The sequence below is a fragment of the Oncorhynchus keta genome, chromosome 35 (genome assembly GCF_023373465.1).
Source record: "Oncorhynchus keta strain PuntledgeMale-10-30-2019 chromosome 35, Oket_V2, whole genome shotgun sequence".
In the NCBI taxonomy this organism is placed as follows: domain Eukaryota; kingdom Metazoa; phylum Chordata; class Actinopteri; order Salmoniformes; family Salmonidae; genus Oncorhynchus; species Oncorhynchus keta.
The window spans coordinates 68903651-68922132 of record NC_068455.1 but is presented as its reverse complement, the minus strand read 5'-3'; the positions used below and the strand labels follow the sequence as shown (position 1 = coordinate 68922132).

Sequence of the window (18482 nt, the reverse complement as noted above, 5' to 3'; positions counted from 1 at the left end):
TAAAACTTTGAGTGTATTTGTTGTTTAAAAAAACATTGAGATTTCAGACTTCCTTTTCCCTTACGAACAATGTATCAACCCTTCCAAGATTGTCCATTAATTCTAAACCTCATAATAATTCACATTATCTGTTGCTGCAGGATTATTTTCCGGCTGTACCAAACGTGCTCAAATTAAGATCCTATATCTGTAGTCTTATAGGCTCCAAACAGTGACATATACACTGTCTGTACCATGCAAAGCTTAATGGTCTGAATGAAGGCCTGATTGTACTTAGGCCTGTAGAGTGTGTCAATTATTGTTTGCCCGTAGGTTAGATAGACATGTTCGTTATAGCATTTGTCATGTGTGAATGTTACTGCAATACATTCGCTTCTTTGTCTTATCAGACTTGCCACAACTGATGTAAAATAAAGTTGTTATTTTCTCAATCTGAATGGAGGTCAAATGAGGTCCAATTGGAGAATAAGTTTAGGCCGACACAAGAAAAAAAAGTAGAACATGTTTACAGACATGTCCTAGGGAAGTACAATTATACACTTTTAATTAACAAAACATGCAAAAACAGTTACGGACGAGGCATAAACTACGGTGCACTGCTCACTGACTACTCAGTGATACCCTTGTTCACAGGCGCAGCTTTCCTCGTGGGAAAATACATTTCCGGAAGGGGCTGCTTTGATGAATCTGTCCATGATCGCGTCAGAGGTAGGCGGCGACTCTGCTGTCTCTGGATATTGTAGACTGTCTCCACAACTGTTTGTGTTTGTTTGTAAGCCTCCGGGACTCCGGGGATATCGGACAGATCTGGGCAATAATTATGTTTAATCTTTCCCAATTAGGTCGGAGGAGATGGAGGAGACCCCAACAGCTCTTTGACTTCAGGGTCAAACAACATGCGGAGGTCGGGCTGGGGGAGAAGTCACTGTAAGACAATTAAATTAGGATTGTTCCAATAATCCATTCGATTTTTGTCATAAATATAAAGAAATAGAATACTAAGCTGTGTCTTGTGTAATATGTGTATGGGGGGAGACCCTTCCTTCTACAATTGTTTTGTTGTTGCCCTCCCCCTCATAGAATTAACTCCAAAATAATGTTTACAATCACAGATAACAATAACTGTGGCGACCCTGTGTTTATAAACATAGATATGGACTTTGTCACTTCAGCAAACATTTGTGGCACAGTCGATGCCACGCAGGGCTACGGGCCAGAGTATTGAGTGTTTGCCGAGCACCACGGTTGACGAGCTCACTCTCCCTGCCTGTTACATTACACCTACATTACGATCAGAGCCGGCTGCAGACAATGATCAGCGAAGGGGAAATCTGATTTTCAACATTTTGATGACGTACCTGTATTTATAATTGTATAAAATATATGCAAAAAAAAATCCACCGACAGGTTTCTGGAATTGTGATTCCGTGAATTATAAGTGAAATAATCTGTCTGTAAACAATTGTTGGGAAAATGACTTGTGTCATGCACAAAGTAGATGTCCTAACCAACTTGACAAAACTATAGTTTGTTAATAAGAAAGTTGTGGAGTGGTTGAAAAACAAGTTTTAATGACTCCAACCTAAGTGTATGTAAACATCCCACTGTATACAATTACAGAGATACAGACACATTACAGAGATACAGACACATTACAGAGATACAGACACATTACATAGATACAGACACATTACAGATATACAGACACATTACAGAGATACAGACACATTACATAGATACAGACACATTACAGATATACAGACACATTACAGAGATACAGACACATTACAGAGATACAGACACATTACAGAGATACAGACACATTACATAGATACAGACACATTACAGATATACAGACACATTACAGATATACAGACACATTACAGAGATACAGACACATTACAGAGATACAGACACATTACATAGATACAGACACATTACAGAGATACAGACACATTACAGAGATACAGACACATTACAGAGATACAGACACATTACATAGATACAGACACATTACAGAGATACAGACACATTACAGAGATACAGACACATTACATAGATACAGACACATTACATAGATACAGACACATTACATAGATACAGACACATTACATAGATACAGACACATTACAGAGATACAGACACATTACATAGATACAGACACATTACATAGATACAGACACATTACATAGATACAGACACATTACAGAGATACAGACACATTACAGAGATACAGACACATTACAGAGATACAGACACATTACAGAGATACAGACACATTACAGAGATACAGACACATTACATAGATACAGACACATTACAGAGATACAGACACATTACAGAGATACAGACACATTACAGAGATACAGACACATTACAGAGATACAGACACATTACAGAGATACAGACACAGACACATTACAGAGATACAGACACATTACAGAGATACAGACACATTACATAGATACAGACACATTACAGAGATACAGACACATTACAGAGATACAGACACATTACAGAGATACAGACACATTACAGAGATACAGACACATTACAGAGATACAGACACATTACAGAGATACAGGATAAGAGCGTCTGCTAAATGACTTAAATGTAAATGTAAATGTAATACAGACACATTACAGACACATTACAGAGATACAGACACATTACAGAGATACAGACACATTACATAGATACAGACACATTACAGAGATACAGACACATTACAGAGATACAGACACATTACAGAGATACAGACACATTACAGAGATACAGACACATTACAGAGATACAGACACATTACAGAGATACAGACACATTACAGAGATACAGACACATTACAGATATACAGACACATTACAGAGATACAGACAAATTACAGAGATACAGACACATTACAGAGATACAGACACATTACAGAGATACAGACACATTACAGAGATACAGACACATTACAGATATACAGACACATTACAGAGATACAGACACATTACAGAGATACAGACACATTACAGAGATACAGACACATTACAGATATACAGACACATTACAGAGATACAGACACATTACAGATATACAGACACATTACAGAGATACAGACACATTACAGATATACAGACACATTACAGAGATACAGACACATTACAGATATACAGACACATTACAGAGATACAGACACATTACAGAGATACAGACACATTACAGAGATACAGACACATTACAGAGATACAGACACATTACAGAGATACAGACACATTACAGAGATACAGACACATTACAGATATACAGACACATTACATAGATACAGACACATTACAGAGATACAGACACATTACAGAGATACAGACACATTACAGATATACATACACATTACAGAGATACAGACACATTACAGATATACAGACACATTACAGAGATACAGACACATTACAGAGATACAGACACATTACAGAGATACAGACACATTACAGAGATACAGACACATTACAGAGATACAGACACATTACAGAGATACAGACACATTATATAGATACAGACACATTACAGAGATACAGACACATTACAGAGATACAGACACATTACAGAGATACAGACACATTACAGAGATACAGACACATTACAGAGATACAGACACATTACATAGATACAGACACATTACAGAGATACAGACACATTACAGAGATACAGACACATTACAGAGATACAGACACATTACAGATATACAGACACATTACAGATATACAGAGATACAGACACATTATAGACACATTACAGACACATTACATAGATACAGACACATTACAGATATACAGACACATTACAGAGATACAGACACATTATATAGATACAGACACATTACAGAGATACAGACAAAAACAGGTTATACTGTTCACACGTTAGACAGCGTTTGATATTCTTTTAAAAAGTGGTTAGGGTTGGTATGGTTTTGAGTTGCTGTGGTAGTTTGTTCCACTCAACACTCCACTCAAATTGTTATTTTATTTCAAACAATGAATATTAGAGTCTCTGGCTCTGGTATTATGCTGCTGGACATCTCTAACAAATAAAACATTGTTGGTTAGGTACCTGGGGGCTGAGTCTGTGATAATTCTGTGGACCAGGCCAAGTTGAATTAACACTACTCTTTTTTTTCCACAGATAGCCAGCCTAGCTGCTTAAAATGTTTGACTGGTCTGTAGCTTTAACTTAGATGTTTGCCGCTGCTGGTAAACCATGATGTGCAGACATAATCAAAATGACACTGGACTAGAGCACTCGCCAGAAGTCTTTAGGGGGTTTATAATTAGGTTCCCATCACATTGATGACAGATTTTCATGTGAATATTCAAAAATCTGCATAAAAACCCATATGAACATTTTCCCATCAGATTTGTGTTTCCATCATATTGACTTGTCTGTGTGTAAATACAGCACAAAGAAATCTCTTCTTTTTTTGGGTTTTGTTTTTTGTTGTTGAATTCTTACCCCTTTTTCTCCCCAATTTCATGGTATCCAATTGTTTTTTTAGTAACTACTATCTTGTCTCATCGCTACAACTCCGGTACTCCCGTACGGGCTCGGGAGATAATCACACGGTGTTATTTATTGCTGAACAGCAGATGTCACTAATGTGAATTGTGAACCGATAATGAAGCTACCAGCAATAAACCATTCTTCAGCACAATTTGGTTAAAGCCTTGAGAAATCCTTAGTTCTCCATCACTAGTTTACAGGCCACATCATGCTGACTTGCAAAGTGACATGTAATCCTATTGGAATCCAGACCGAGTTAAGATATCAAACAGTATGTTTATTTACACACAAACTGCATTCAGAATGACTGTCAGGGTTAGAAACTTAATAAAGTAAAAAATATTTAAAGTGGAACAACCATTTCAATAATGGGAGCAATACATATATTTAACTGATTGGATTAGTATAGATTTGTATTTATTTATCTTTGTTTTGCATAATATTAATCAATCAATCAATGTACATGCAAAACTACAGATATTTAAAAAAAAATCTCACCAAAATATTCACCTGCAATAGAGCATGTTGGGAAATAGTTTTATTTAACCAGGAAAGATCCAATTATTATTTTACAATGACGGCCTACCCCGGCCAAACCCTTACGACACTGGGCCAATTGCACGCCGCCCTATGCGTCTCCCGATCACGGCAGGTTGTGATACAGCCCGGGATCAAACCAGGGTCTGTAGTGACACCTCTAGCACTGAGATGCCGTGCCTTAGACCACTGCACCACTCAGGAGATAATGATGGGTGTGGTTTTGATGGTACTGCTTTACTCTGCACAGTGTAAAACAATAAGTCTGGGTATTAACACAAACACTGGGGGTTATTTTACACCACGGAGTGTTAATTTCACATGTGCAGAGTGAATTTAATGCCTGAATCCCAAACTAGAAATGTTACACTGAAAAATCGGCATTGTCCAATTTGCTGTGTGCGAGGTAGCCAAAATGTTTTGGGTCAAACGTCAGTCAAGCATTGGTCATCATGTCACCAGAATAATACCCTCAACATGTATTGAAAGGAGCATCAAGCTTTCACTGCCCTGTGAAGTTCATCATAACTTATTTCATCTGTATCCTAATAAACTGCATGCTTTCCTGAGTCGTAGTGGGAAGACCACACAACATATCATCGCGTGACACCAAGTTTACTTCAAAATCTATGATGGTTATTATGTCAATATTTGTACTTTAAAAGCATTTCCCATAATTAATTTTACAGACACAAAATGATTTTCTGTGGTATTTAGTTTTATCAAACATTTGGAAAGTTTACTGACAAATCTGCTGATTTCATTGGGGGTGGCAGGTAGCCTAATGGTTAGAGTGTTGGGCCAGTAACCTGAAGGTTACTGAATAGAATCCCCAAGCTGACAAGGTAAAAACCTGTTGTCCTGCCCCTGAACAAGGCAGTTAACCCACTCTTCCCTGGTAGGATGTCATTGTAAATAAGAAATTAAGGTTAAATAAAAATCTGTCCTGATATTTTTTTTATCTGACATGCACTTTCCTCGTATTAAAAGGTTGGATGGAAACCTGGTTAATGTCAAGCCATTTTTAGGACCCTCCCCCCACTAAATGTTGAACTGTTTCCTGTCAAATTGAGTTATTTTATAGGCACTACTTTATAACATTTTGAAAGAAAAAGAATATCCGAACAGTGCTCACTTCCTTTGTTTATTCAAGTTTGTTAATGTAAGCTAACAGTTGAACTTAAACTGTATATATTTATACACTTTTTGGGAAAGGTTTTGCACAAAAGCCGCACACCAAATTTCATATAAGTTTCATATAAACCCCACCCCTCTCCGTGTTGAAATCAATGATTGGTAGGATTCTGCTTCGCGTCGTTCTTCTTCCCATATAGGAGTGGTAATACTAAGTGTCTATCTTCTATCTCCGCCCACCTTTTTGCACGCTCCCGTGCCTTGTTTTGGAGTTTTATTTATGGTCAGCGCACTCCCGATGCCCGAGCTCTCGTTTGCTTCACACTGACATCATAGCGGATTACAATGTCAAATATTTTGGAAGCAGCACTAGCCTCCGGTTTTACACCCCGCGATAGAGATTCGTCGTTTATATTCCAGTCATTTGAAATATAAAGTTGCAATATTTTTCGCATGAAACATTTTTGGGGGATGGAATGATACATTCAAGTTAAGGTATGGAGTTATGAAAGCAACCCAAGTTGATATGCGCATATCTGTAATAGGGGAACTCAATCGAAATATCATCGCATTCCCCATAGCTGTATTACATAATTTAGAATATGTGAAAAGTATGCTTATGTGTGGCCTACGTTTTTCTGCAGCATCACAACTTGAAATGGCATTGGTTGCATTTAAGTTACGGGGTTTCTAGACAGCGTGTTTATTATCAATTTCACTTGCTTTGGCAATGTAAACATAGGTTTCTCATGCCAATAAAGCCCCTTGAATTGAATTGATTCACAGCGAAGTCACAATGTTGTTTGTATGTATGATTGTTTAGTCTACTACAGCATATTATGGAAATGCATGGTGAAAAAACCGTCGGGTCATGCTTATGGCAAAAAAGTTGTTGCGCTACGAAAAGCTCCCTCCCGCATTACGTAATAACAGACCAGCTGTTTAGAGATGCTCCTGTGAAAGGTGAAATACCCCTCTGATGACGATAAACATTTCAATCCCTCTCAACTAGCAGCAGCATGCGAGCTTGTGGTGAAATGTATCACCTCGGATATACAAAAACTGTCGAGAGCATTTTCCAATGGAACTTTCCACCCACTGCTCCGTTCCTCCGACTGTGTTTATCCAAACTGTAGAAGGCTGTGTTGCTGTAATACTGTAGAGTGAATTCCCTATTGGGTATTATTTATAACGTTAAACATAATATATATTATACATTATAAACCGGTTGGCCCTGAATGCTGATTCACTAAAAGCGCGGTATATCAGACCATATACCACGGGTATGACAAAAACAATAGTTTTACTGTTCTAATGACATTGGTAATCAGTTTATGATTTCAAAATCAAATCAATAAGGCACCTCGGGGGGTTGTGGTATAATGGCCATATACAACACCTCCTCAGGCCTTATTGCTTAATTATAACACCTCCATTGTGATCATACTGTAATAGACCTACTTACTGTAATAATGTTTGTCCATGATGAGGCTTATTTCGGTTGAAAAAGAAAGTATGCCTACCACATACCCAACCATTTGCAGGTGCAGCCAGAGGTGAAAAAGTATAGTCATTGGATACTACTATAATATTAATAGGTTTCCCTAATGTAAAGAGCGTTGTGATTACTGTCCGTAAATGAAAAACTCCCTACAAATAAAATGTACTATTGTTATTATTTAATATATATTTTCATCCTGTCTTTTAAATGATGCCGCCATCCTATTTGATGTGTATATGTAGATATGCTGAATAACCCTGAGCCTAGGCTGCATTAAGCAGGACACAGCGTTGGCCAATGTTCAGATAGACATGTGTTATGTAGAACAAACATGCCTCTCTGACGTATAGAACAAGGAATCACATCTGCTCTATTCATGCCGTTTCTATCTGAAAGGTTCCACAAGGTTTGCATACTGAACCCGAGCCTGACCCCTGTGTCCCCTGTCTACGGGTCTATGTAACAGAGAGTGGGTCAGGTCAGGGATGCTGCAGCATTGGAGGGAATCTGACTCTCATGGCCTGTTTTCATCTGGAGAGACCTCCGACAATGACTGTGAGGTAACATCATGTGTGTGTGTGTGTGTGTGTGTGTGTGTGTGTGTGTGTGTGTGTGTGTGTGTGTGTGTGTGTGTGTGTGTGTGTGTGTGTGTGTGTGTGTGTGTGTGTGTGTGTGTGTGTGTGTGTGTGTGTGTGTGTGTGTGTGTGTGTGTGTGTGTGTGTGTGTGTGTGTGTGTCTTTGGCTGTTTGAGCAGTATAACCCACAACGACTCAACCCTAATCATGTGAGTGCATGAGGGCAAGGACATTTACCATCCCGTGTGTGGGTTTGTGTACGCATGTGTCTCAGTGTGTGTCTGTGTGTGTGAGACATTGGTAATTAGGGCCCCACTGTTAGGTTTGTACTCTACACAACATGAAGCATACTTTCTAACCTCTGCTGCTGTCCAATTAGTGATGGACTGATGGCTCCAGATAAATCATTACTACTTTCTGCTCTCTCTCTCTCTCTCTCTCTCTCTCTCTCTCTCTCTCTCTCTCTCTCTCTCTCTCTCTCTCTCTCTCTCTCTCTCTCTCTCTCGCTCTCCAATCTCTCCACTCTCTCTCTCTCTCGCTCTCCAATCTCTCTCTCTCACTCATTCTCTCACTCATTCTCTCATTCTCTCTTTCTCTCTTGCTCTTTCACTCTTTCTCTCATTCTATCTTTTGCTCTCTCTCTCATTCTATCTTTCTCTTATTCGCTCTCTCTCTCTTTCATTCGCTCTCTCTCTCATTCTCTCTCTCTCTCATTCCCCCTCTCTCTCTCTCTCTCTGTCGCTCTCTCTCTCTCTATATATATATATATCTACCTCCTCTGTTTCTCTCTCCGTTCCTCATTTATCATGCTTATCTCTCTGTTTCTTGCTCTGTCACACACACTATCTCTCTCTCATGTTGTTTCCCTCTCTCTTACTCTTTCTCTGTCTCTGTATCTCTCTCTTACTGTTTCTCTGTCTCTGTATCTCTCTCTTACTGTTTCTCTGTCTCTGTATCTCTCTCTTACTGTTTCTGTCTCTGTATCTCTCTCTTACTGTTTCTCTGTCTCTGTATCTCTCTCTTACTGTTTCTCTGTCTCTGTATCTCTCTCTTACTGTTTCTCTGTCTCTGTATCTCTCTCTTACTGTTTCTCTGTCTCTGTATCTCTCTCTTACTGTTTCTCTGTCTCTGTATCTCTCTCTTACTGTTTCTCTTTCTCTGTATCTCTCTCTTACTGTTTCTCTTTCTCTGTATCTCTCTCTTACTGTTTCTCTGTCTCTGTATCTCTCTCTTACTGTTTCTCTTTCTCTGTATCTCTCTCTTACTGTTTCTCTGTCTCTGTATCTCTCTCTTACTGTTTCTCTGTCTCTGTATCTCTCTCTTACTGTTTCTCTGTCTCTGTATCTCTCTCTTACTGTTTCTCTGTCTCTGTATCTCTCTCTTACTGTTTCTCTTTCTCTGTCTCTCTCTCTTACTGTTTCTCTGTCTCTGTATCTCTCTCTTACTGTTTCTCTTTCTCTGTATCTCTCTTACTGTTTCTCTTCTCTGTATCTCTCACTTACTGTTTCTCTGTCTCTGTATCTCTCTCTTACTGTTTCTCTGTCTCTGTATCTCTCTCTTACTGTTTCTCTTCTCTGTATCTCTCTCTTACTGTTTCTCTGTCTCTGTATCTCTCTCTTACTGTTTCTCTGTCTCTGTATCTCTCACTTACTGTTTCTCTGTCTCTGTATCTCTCTCTTACTGTTTCTCTGTCTCTGTATCTCTCTCTTACTGCTCTCTCTGTCTCTGTATCTCTCACTTACTGTTTCTCTGTCTCTGTATCTCTCACTTACTGTTTCTCTGTCTCTGTATCTCTCTCTTACTGTTTCTCTGTCTCTGTATCTCTCTCTTACTGTTTCTCTGTCTCTGTATCTCTCTTACTGTTTCTCTGTCTCTGTATCTCTCACTTACTGTTTCTCTGTCTCTGTATCTCTCTCTTACTGTTTCTCTGTCTCTGTATCTCTCTCTTACTGTTTCTCTGTCTCTGTATCTCTCTCTTACTGTTTCTCTGTCTCTGTATCTCTCTCTTACTGTTTCTCTGTCTCTGTATCTCTCTCTTACTGTTTCTCTGTCTCTGTATCTCTCTCTTACTGTTTCTCTGTCTCTGTATCTCTCTCTTACTGTTTCTCTGTCTCTGTATCTCTCTCTTACTGTTTCTCTGTCTCTGTATCTCTCTCTTACTGTTTCTCTTTCTCTGTATCTCTCTCTTACTGTTTCTCTGTCTCTGTATCTCTCTCTTACTGTTTCTCTGTCTCGGTATCTCTCTCTTACTGTTTCTCTGTCTCTGTATCTCTCTTACTGTGTCTCTGTCTCTGTATCTCTCTCTTACTGTTTCTCTGTCTCTGTATCTCTCTCTTACTGTTTCTCTGTCTCTGTATCTCTCTCTTACTGTTTCTCTTTCTCTGTATCTCTCTCTTACTGTTTCTCTTTCTCTGTATCTCTCACTTACTGTTTCTCTGTCTCTGTATCTCTCTCTTACTGTTTCTCTGTCTCTGTATCTCTCTCTTACTGTTTCTCTTTCTCTGTATCTCTCTTACTGTTTCTCTGTCTCTGTATCTCTCTTACTGTGTCTCTGTCTCTGTATCTCTCTTACTGTTTCTCTGTCTCTGTATCTCTCTCTTACTGTTTCTCTGTCTCTGTATCTCTCTCTTACTGTTTCTCTTCTCTGTATCTCTCTTACTGTTTCTCTGTCTCTGTATCTCTCTCTTACTGTTTCTCTTTCTCTGTATCTCTCTCTTACTGTTTCTCTGTCTCTGTATCTCTCTCTTACTGTTTCTCTGTCTCTGTATCTCTCTCTTACTGTTTCTCTGTCTCTGTATCTCTCTCTTACTGTTTCTCTGTATCTCTCTCTTACTGTTTCTCTGTCTCTGTATCTCTCTCTTACTGTTTCTCTGTCTCTGTATCTCTCTCTTACTGTTTCTCTGTCTCTGTATCTCTCTCTTACTGTTTCTCTGTCTCGGTATCTCTCTCTTACTGTTTCTCTGTCTCTGTATCTCTCTCTTACTGTTTCTCTGTCTCTGTATCTCTCTCTTACTGTTTCTCTGTCTCTGTATCTCTCTCTTACTGTTTCTCTGTCTCTGTATCTCTCTCTTACTGTTTCTCTGTCTCTGTATCTCTCACTTACTGTTTCTCTGTCTCTGTATCTCTCTCTTACTGTTTCTCTGTCTCTGTATCTCTCTCTTACTGTTTCTCTGTCTCTGTATCTCTCTCTTACTGTTTCTCTGTCTCTGTATCTCTCTCTTACTGTTTCTCTGTCTCTGTATCTCTCTCTTACTGTTTCTCTGTCTCTGTATCTCTCACTTACTGTTTCTCTGTCTCTGTATCTCTCTCTTACTGTTTCTCTGTCTCTGTATCTCTCTCTTACTGCTTCTCTTTCTCTGTATCTCTCACTTACTGTTTCTCTGTCTCTGTATCTCTCTCTTACTGTTTCTCTGTCTCTGTATCTCTCTCTTACTGCTTCTCTTTCTCTGTATCTCTCTCTTACTGTTTCTCTGTCTCTGTATCTCTCTCTTACTGCTTCTCTTTCTCTGTATCTCTCTCTTACTGTTTCTCTGTCTCTGTCTCTCTCTCTTACTGCTTCTCTTTCTCTGTATCTCTCTCTTACTGTTTCTCTGTCTCTGTATCTCTCTCTGTACTGCTTCTCTTTCTCTGTATCTCTCTTACTGTTTCTCTGTCTCTGTATCTCTCTGTCTACTGCTTCTCTTTCTCTGTATCTCTCACTTACTGTTTCTCTGTCTCTGTATCTCTCTCTTACTGTTTCTCTGTCTCTGTATCTGTCTCTTACTGCTTCTCTTTCTCTGTATCTCTCTCTTACTGTTTCTCTGTCTCTGTATCTCTCTTACTGCTTCTCTTTCTCTGTATCTCTCTCTTACTGTTTCTCTGTCTCTGTATCTCTCACTTACTGTTTCTCTGTCTCTGTATCTCTCTCTTCTCTGTTTCTCTGTCTCTGTATCTCTCTCTTACTGTTTCTCTGTCTCTGTATCTCTCTCTTACTGTTTCTCTGTCTCTGTATCTCTCTCTTACTGTTTCTCTGTCTCTGTATCTCTCTCTTACTGTTTCTCTGTCTCTGTATCTCTCTCTTACTGTTTCTCTCTTTCTGTATCTCTCACTTACTGTTTCTCTGTCTCTGTATCTCTCTCTTACTGTTTCTCTGTCTCTGTATCTCTCACTTACTGTTTCTCTGTATCTCTCTCTTACTGTTTCTCTTTCTCTGTATCTCTCTCTTACTGTTTCTCTGTCTCTGTATCTCTCTCTTACTGTTTCTCTGTCTCTGTATCTCTCACTTACTGCTTCTCTCCCTGCAGATGGGGGCAAGTTGTGGAGAAGTTGGCGTAGTGTGTTTGTGTGAGACTGGACCCTGCACACTATACTCTGAAGCACACACACAGACACCGGTGAGAAGTGGTGTTCTATAATATTATTTTCTACATCCAAGGGAAGATACAGAAGCATCAATTACCCTGGACAATATTTAAGCAGGATTCAATTCAAAACTGCACTATGACAGTGGGTTGTGGCTCTTCATTACAATGCTTCACTCCAACGCTTCGCATCAAATTTGCATACAGTGGAGCAGAGCTCAACTTTTCTACCAATCCGCTAGCAGGGCTCTCGCCGCTCACCTTCCCACAATCCCCCACACATTTCTCTGCGTGTGCCCTCGTTGAAAATGAATGGGGGCGGAACTTCTCCTGTTGAATTCGTTGTTAACGAAAACCGTACACTATAGTGAGCTTGACATTTAAGTGTAATAGTCAGTTGAGCCGACTTCTGCACCGTTTACTGCAAACATTGCCTTTAAAATCTGCATTGTCGACAATGCACAATCGGATTGAGTCCCGGCTTTAGTTTGTTGTGCCTCGCTGAAATGCATATTTATCTCTCCCTATGCATTTCACCTACATACGTATCTTTCTCTCTCTCTCTTTCTTTCTCTCAGGACACACTGAAATGTGAACACTGTGGGAAAAACAGGGTAGTGATAACCAGGTACTCAGAGGGATATGGCACAGAGGTAGGGTGTGTGTGTGTGTGTGTGTGTGTGTGTGTGTGTGTGTGTGTGTGTGTGTGTGTGTGTGTGTGTGTGTGTGTGTGTGTGTGTGTGTGTGTGTGTGTGTGTGTGTGTGTGTGTGTGTGTGTGTGTGTGTGTGTGTGTGTTCGTTCAATGACACAAATATTGATGTTACAAAACATCAGTACGGTTTCAACTCAGTATGGTTTATTGAAAGTAATGCATATGATGTTGAATGATGATGCACACAAACATACTGAAGTATTACCTTTGTCAAAAATGTAGGTGGCTGAAACCAATGAGTGATTGTACTGCACACGTGTACGTGTGTCTAATTCATGTGACTCATACTGTGCAGGAAGAGTGTGCCCTGTCCGATCCTCAGGGTGACAGCGATGCAGACGCTGACATCGAGGACACAGATTGCAGGTTCGACACACACCCACACCCACACACACACACACACACACACAAACACACTGCTTACTCAACAATCGGTCACTCATAAACAGTACCTATTGTCCTTTCATTTGGTTGCTGTTTCAATTGGTCCAGACTACAGGAGCCAGGTTCTCTCCAGCGAATCAGTTCGCGGAGACGGAAGCGACCACGAATAGCACGGCAGGACACCACGGAGAGTGAGGACGATGGGGGGAGGAGTCACAGGAGTCACCGCTGGAACCTCAGACTCAGTCCCCACCGGGCTCACAACAGAACCTTACTAGAGGTACCTCAACCACACAGAACCACATCACAAACCTAATACACAACCACAGTTAAACCTCATCGCAACCACATAATGAAACCTCTATATATTGAAAGTCTCTCTCTCTCTCTCTCTCTCTCTCTCTCTCTCTCTCTCTCTCTCTCTCTCTCTCTCTCTCTCTCTCTCTCTCTCTCTCTCTCTCTCTCAGGAGAGTGTATCACAGGTCAGACCGTTAGTGATCTGTCGGCCCAGTATCAGAGGAGACGGTCAGGGGCCTCCAGTCGAAGGGCCCAGAACTGGCCCAAAATGGCTCTGGTTCCTGTGGCCCTCGTCTCTCTCCCTGCCTGTCGTTCTCCTCCTCTCCATCCCTCTCTCTCTCTCCTTAGTCATCGTCATCATATCTTTCCTGATGCCTCGGGCCAGTACTTGACCTCACTTCTCTGTTTTATTTAATTCATTGTAATATTTTTCATGGAGTAATATAATTATGCTTTAATCACCTCGCGTCACCACATCATGTTGTTAATTAATGTGTGTATACTGTAAACAAATCATATTAGACCATAAGTCATAGCAGCATCAGACCATAAACCATAGCAGCATCAGACCATAAGCCATAGCAGCATCAGACCATAAACCATAGCAGCATCAGACCATAAGCCATAGCAGCATCAGACCATAAGCCATAACAGCATCAGACCATAAGCCATAGCAGCATCAGACCATAAGCCATAGCAGCATCAGACCATAAGCCATAGCAGCATCAGACCATAAGCCATAACAGCATCAGACCATAAGCCATAGCAGCATCAGACCATAAGCCATAGCAGCATCAGACCATAAGCCATAGCAGCATCAGACCATAAGCCATAACAGCATCAGACCATAAGCCATAGCAGCATCAGACCATAAGCCATAGCAGCATCAGACCATAAGCCATAGCAGCATCAGACCATAAGCCATAGCAGCATCAGACCATAAGCCATAGCAGCATCAGACCATAAACCATAACAGCATCAGACCATAAGCCATAGCAGCATCAGACCATAAGCCATAACAGCATCAGACCATAAGCCATAGCAGCATCAGACCATAAGCCATAACAGCATCAGACCATAAGCCATAGCAGCATCAGACCATAAGCCATAACAGCATCAGACCATAAGCCATAGCAGCATCAGACCATAAGCCATAACAGCATCAGACCATAAGCCATAACAGCATCAGACCATAAGCCATAGCAGCATCAGACCATAAGCCATAACAGCATCAGACCATAAGCCATAACAGCATCAGACCATAAGCCATAGCAGCATCAGACCATAAGCCATAGCAGCATCAGACCATAAGCCATAACAGCATCAGACCATAAACCATAGCAGCATCAGACCATAAGCCATAACAGCATCAGACCATAAGCCATAGCAGCATCAGACCATAAGCCATAACAGCATCAGACCATAAGCCATAGCAGCATCAGACCATAAGCCATAACAGCATCAGACCATAAATCATAGCAGCATCAGACCATAAGCCATAGCAGCATCAGACCATAAGCCATAGCAGCATCAGACCATAAGCCATAGCAGCATCAGACCATAAGCCATAACAGCATCAGACCATAAGCCATAGCAGCATCAGACCATAAGCCATAGCAGCATCAGACCATAAGCCATAGCAGCATCAGACCATAAGCCATAGCAGCATCAGACCATAAGCCATAACAGCATCAGACCATAAACCATAGCAGCATCAGACCATAAGCCATAGCAGCATCAGACCATAAGCCATAACAGCATCAGACCATAAACCATAACAGCATCAGACCATAAGCCATAGCAGCATCAGACCATAAGCCATAGCAGCATCAGACCATAAGCCATAGCAGCATCAGACCATAAGCCATAACAGCATCAGACCATAAATCATAGCAGCATCAGACCATAAGCCATAGCAGCATCATCGCCCTTTTCCACAACAATATTTCTGAACAGGCAGCTTGTGCTCTTCATATCTCTTTCTGTCTCTCTCCCTCTCCCACTCATTTGCAAAAATAGACCCCTTGGCTTGCTGGTTATGCTGAAGATGGTGTGATATGTGGGTGGCAAAGGGTTTTAGGGTTACACGTGTTTTGTAGGCTCAATAGAAATACATGTAAATTACCGACCTATGCAATCTACTGTTCCTGCTCTGTCTGTCTGTCTGTCTGTCTGTCTGTCTGTCTGTCTGTCTGTCTGTCTGTCTGTCTGTCTGTCTGTCTGTCTGTCTGTCTGTCTATTTGTCTGTCTATTTGTCTGTCTGTCTATTTGTCTGCCTCTGTCTGTCTGGTAACTGAATCCATGCTCTGTCCTTGGCACATGAGTGAGTGCCCCCCCTCCACACTCTCTCACCCTCTTGTCTCTGAGGTATTTAGCCTGTGAATCCAGGGACCCATAGATCTAAATGACAATTTGGCCTAATTGAATGGAAGCAGGATTGCATAGACAGCTACTCTGTGCAATGGCTACGTCTGAGACGGCACCCTATTTGCTATATGTAGGGAATAGGGTGCTATGTCATTCACAGGACTGTAACTAGGTAAGACAGATAATCCAGTACACGTAAACCTGTATTGTACTGTAAGTGTTTGGTTATGAGGGGACCACCTACTCCTGCTTGTCAACCAGGTTATTACACGTTTTATGTTTACTGTATGAAGGATGTATTCACCTCCGGCTTATAAAGTATGTCTGAAATCCACTGCTGTGATCCACTGTATCTGGGTCAGAGGAGGCTGGTGGAAGGAGCTATATAGGAGGACGGGCTCATGGTAATGGCTGGAGTGGAATAAACCACATGTTTGACTCCGTTCCATTGATTCCATTCCAGCCATTAGAATGAGCCCTTTCCATAGCTCCCCACCAGCCTCCAGTGATCTGGGTGTTAGTTAATTTACATTTATAACCCCCCAAAATTATCACAATGTATGTTCATCTTTATGCTTCATTGGGGCCACAGTAATCAAATAAAGCTATATTGTATTTTGACAATGTTTATTTTTTAAATTAATTTTATATTTACGTATATTTTTAAATATACTTTATGGGTTAAACTGGAACATGGGTGTTGATTATTGGGCGATTTGAATTGCAAATGTATATCTGATTTAAATAAGTATTTATTCAAATGCTTATGACCACTCTTATGTTCCAAGTGCAGAAGTGTTAGTCATCAACATGGAAAGACTGCTTCTCTACATCTCTCTCCTAATTTCTTCAGGAGAGCAGGAGATGATGGAGTGAGCGAGGGAGGGAGAGAAAGACAAAGGTGAGGAGTAGGAGGAGGAGAATAGAAAGAAAAATGAGGGCACCACTCATGACTATGAAACAGTGAGGACAGAATGGCATTCTGTGTTAAATGTGAGTGGCAGCTCTCTCTCTCTCACTCTCTCTCACACACACATGCACGTACGTACGCACACACGCACACACACACACACACACAAAAGGGCCTGGGGTGGGTGAGAGTCCCATAAGGAGGTTAGTTACTTAGCACCATACTCTCTCCCTCTTCCTCTTCCTTTAGGCTAGTCTCCATGGCAACCATCTGATTCATGCAGACTGAAAGACATACTTTTTCATAGCTGGATTGAAGCTTGCCAGATCAGAGCCGCCTACAGGGCGAGTATTGTGAATAAAACAACATGCACATCTGCTATTTTATCAGCTCATAAAACATGTTATTTACAATTAGTTAATAAATCTTATTTTAGCTACCTTTCGTAGTTAGGAGTGCTCCCAAAACATTTAAGGTTAGGTTTAAAATCAGCTATTCTGACTTTGTGGCTGTGACAGTTAGTGACCACTCTGCAGAGCTGCCTCCACTTCATGAGTCATCTCAGTAAATGTCAACCTAAGTGTGTGTGTGCCTGAGTGTGTGTGTCTGCGCTCTCTGTGTGTATACGTGTGTGTTGCGCTCTGCACTGTGTATGTGTGTGATCCTTCTCTTAAAGAATGTTCTCCCTTTCTCTTGCTCCAGAATGCATAATGGAGGAGAGGTGCCAAGGCTTTGTCTTGACATGAGAGAGGCCTTGGATTGAAGCAGCTCAAACAGTCCCCTTTTACAGTTTAAAAATGCAATTAATGCATGCATGGAGACATTCTTTGCACCTTGTGTGCCTTTACAGATGTGGGATCAGTTTGTTACAATAGTTTTTATTTAATTTAACTAGGCAAGTCAGTTAAGAACAACTTCTTATTTTCAACAACAGCCTAGGAACAGTGGGTTAACTGCCTGTTCAGGGGCAGAACGACAGATTTGTACCATGTCAGCTCGGGGGTTTGAACTTGCAACCTTGCTGTTATTAGTCCAACGCTCTAACCACTAGGCTACCCTGCCTCCTCTAACCACTAGGCTACCCTGCCTCCTCTAACCACTAGGCTACCCTGCCTCCTCTAACCACTAGGCTACCCTGCCTCCTCTAACCACTAGGCTACCTGCCTCCTCTAACCACTAGGCTACCCT

The 18482-nt window shown here is 40.9% G+C and overlaps 2 protein-coding genes across 4 annotated transcripts in view; both read left to right on the top strand.

Annotated features, from left to right (window-relative positions):
* The window catches only part of LOC127915517 (uncharacterized), a 208139-nt gene that overhangs the window by 183360 nt on the left and 6297 nt on the right, over positions 1-18482 (top strand). The window lies entirely within an intron of this gene.
* Positions 6501-17002, top strand: si:ch211-63p21.1 (uncharacterized). Of its 3 annotated transcripts, none has more exons than XM_052497476.1 (7): positions 6501-6702; positions 8105-8263; positions 12567-12656; positions 13202-13276; positions 13632-13702; positions 13829-14000; positions 14188-17002. In XM_052497476.1, exons 2-7 carry the CDS (start codon positions 8225-8227, stop codon positions 14407-14409), a joined length of 669 nt encoding a protein of 222 aa, XP_052353436.1. In that variant the 5' UTR covers positions 6501-6702; positions 8105-8224; the 3' UTR covers positions 14410-17002. The 3 variants fall into 3 exon arrangements, with proteins under 3 accessions (XP_052353436.1, XP_052353435.1, XP_052353437.1); XM_052497475.1 differs by having other exon boundaries at positions 8105-8268; XM_052497477.1 differs by lacking the exon at positions 12567-12656 and having other exon boundaries at positions 8105-8268.

Bases quoted from the DNA above. Each gene is read 5' to 3' on its own strand.
- si:ch211-63p21.1 (XM_052497475.1), top strand. From the start codon at position 8,194: ATGCTGCAGCATTGGAGGGAATCTGACTCTCATGGCCTGTTTTCATCT. The intron at 8,269-12,566 runs GTAACATCATGT...CTCTCCCTGCAG, and splicing joins CCTCCGACAATGACTGTGAG to ATGGGGGCAAGTTGTGGAGA. The intron at 14,001-14,187 runs GTACCTCAACCA...TCTCTCTCTCAG, and splicing joins ACAACAGAACCTTACTAGAG to GAGAGTGTATCACAGGTCAG.